Source organism: Sinocyclocheilus rhinocerous, unplaced genomic scaffold (genome assembly GCF_001515625.1).
Source record: "Sinocyclocheilus rhinocerous isolate Xijiao unplaced genomic scaffold, SAMN03320098_v1.1 scaffold210, whole genome shotgun sequence".
Classification (NCBI taxonomy): Eukaryota; Metazoa; Chordata; class Actinopteri; order Cypriniformes; family Cyprinidae; genus Sinocyclocheilus; species Sinocyclocheilus rhinocerous.
In genome coordinates, this window is record NW_015654490.1 from 501,204 (window position 1) to 503,578 (window position 2,375).

Here is a 2,375-nt window from a genome sequence, read left to right on the forward strand (position 1 = left end):
CCCCTGGCCCGCCGCCGCGCTGCGGGAAGCCCGCCCGTCCCCGTGAAGCGCTGGCCCCTCTGCCGCGCACCGGAGACGCCCCGCCTCGGGCCCCGCCGCGCCCCCCTCTGCCTCGAGCGGGCGCCTGGAAGTCATCGTAGCCGTAGTACGGGTCGTCGTAGCCGCCCCTGTAGTTATGGTAATCGTAACCATAATAATCGTAGTAATCTTCATAGCCATAATAGTCTGGTGGGTAGGAGTAACCGCCCCGACAGGCACCCCTGCCCCGGCCCCTGGCAGGAGGCGGCATCTGAGGAGGCCCATAGTAGTAGTAATCATCATACCTGGGAGAGAAGAGCACAGGGATGTTTACATGGAATGAGCCGCTCGGAGATTGCTCACCTCGGAGACACAGAGCTGCAAAGCGTCTGCTCCTGGAGGGCTGCAGAGTCCAGCTCCAACCCTAACCAAACACACCTGCCTGAGCTAATCAGGGTGTTCAGGATGACTCAAAACACCGATGCCTTGTCCAAATACCCACACTGGTGGTCTCTGCACTTCACTACTTATATGACGTATTTCCTGTATTTGGCTCAAGTATTTAAGTGAGCATGAAGACCACAAGTGTGTCAAACTTTTCATTACCTGATGGGACACACTTATAGTGTTGTAAAAATGCAATAGCTTTATCTTTGCTTTACATTTTAAAATCAACTTCTAAATGTCTGTTCAGTAGTCCCTAAAACAGATGACAACTTAATTTGTGGTGCTTGTAATTAAGTGATAAAAAGCAGCTGCAAATGTTGTACAAAATAAATACCACCACTACTCATCATTGCACCAATAAAAAGCGCAAGACTTTGTTTTTCGACCAAATTATATGTAATATCTAACTATTATATTAATATTTAACTTGCATTGGAAAGGTTTCCGTGTCCTCTCGGCAAAAAGTCTCACAAATTATTATTTCAAAACATGATGGGTTACACTAAGCCTCAAATAGCGGTCCGGAGTGGTATTGGAGACAGTGTGGGTTTAGGAAACTACGCTTTGGCGTGTTTAAGACTTGGGACAGTCTTGCACACTTGCTTCCTGTCATGTGCATGCGCTCCTAAGTGGCCAAGACCACAAGTGTGGGTGTTTGGACAAGGCATAAGTGCACTGCATAAGAGCTGGACCGGACGTCTCGAGGATAGCTGCCCTTCATGAGCAGGGCTAGACACCGCTGCTGTAAACCCACAAAACTCACATTTGTGTCTTCGCTGCTTGACGCTGCGCCTTCCTCTCTTTCCGCTTCTGGTCGGGTGGCTTGGCGAACACAATCTCAATGTGCTCCCCCTCTAAATCTTTACCGTTCATTTCTGCCAGTGCCTGCAAACATCCATACCGTCACACCACTGTAACGACCGCTCAACAAAACCAGAAGCGTGCACCTGGACACTCATTCCAAAGTGTCTTACCTTGACCGCTCCATCTCTCTCATCGAAGTGAATGAAGGCGTAGTCTTTCAGTTTCTTCACTCGCTCCAGTTTGCCAAACTGGCCGAATGCTTTTTCAAGTATTTCCTCTGTGACGCTGTTTGCCAGGTTCCTGACAAACAACACTTTCACCTAGGAGCAGATGAGATGACAACATGAGCTCCCAAGTTGTAAGAGAAGACGGGGCCTAAATATAAGCGCCGTTATATCGGTCTGGCATTTAGGTCAGTTGAAAACCCCAAGACTTTGATCAACAGTGCTCCCATGGCAGAAGGAAGACTCTAACCAACGTCAAGTCGACAGTAAACTGCCAGCATGAAGCCTACTGCTTCAGAACAGTGTTATCTGAAGAGAACGTGGAAAGAGAATCTCAGCAGGAACTGAGAAGGTGATCGTCTTTCAGTACAACCCCTTCACCAAAGAGAACACCTTGTGGTTTAGCACTGGATAATGTTCTGACCTTTGCCATGACCTCCGGGTCAGGATCCTCAATAGGGTCGGCCCACTCGACGGTGACCACATTGCCCCAAACCTTCACCTTCCCGCTCATGAGCCTCCGTCGGGCCTGTGCTGCTGTTTTGTGGTCCTCGTACTCCAGAAAACAGAAGCCCCTGTTCTTTCTCTTATCATCCGGCTGATGGTAAAGGATGATGTCAGTAAGACCCTCTGAGAAAAAAAGAACGTTAAATGTAGATCTTAAAATCTTTAAAAGGTGACATATCATGAAAATCGGACTTTTCCAGGTTTTAAGTGCTATAATCAGGTCCCCGGTGCATCTACCAACCAAGGAAACTTGAAAAAATTAACCCAGTAACTGTTTTGGTAAGCCTTTTTCTGAAAGCGTCTGAGAAAACCAGCGTCTGATTTCGCTCCCTTGGTGACGTGGCAAAGGGATCTCATTATAATATTACCACCCCT

The 2,375-nt window shown here is 48.1% G+C and overlaps 1 protein-coding gene across 1 annotated transcript in view; it reads right to left on the minus strand.

The window, feature by feature from the left end:
- Positions 1-4: 4 nt before the first annotated feature.
- LOC107717022 (heterogeneous nuclear ribonucleoprotein Q) overlaps positions 5-2,375 on the minus strand; it is a gene marked incomplete at its 3' end in the record, with an annotated part of 10,245 nt that continues 7,874 nt past the window's right edge. Inside the window, exons 9-10 of the mRNA XM_016523668.1 lie at positions 1,229-1,350; positions 5-323 (exon numbers count right to left, since the gene is read on the minus strand). Coding sequence (XP_016379154.1) covers positions 5-323; positions 1,229-1,350 — 441 coding nt within the window. The remainder of the gene's footprint in view (positions 324-1,228; positions 1,351-2,375) is intronic.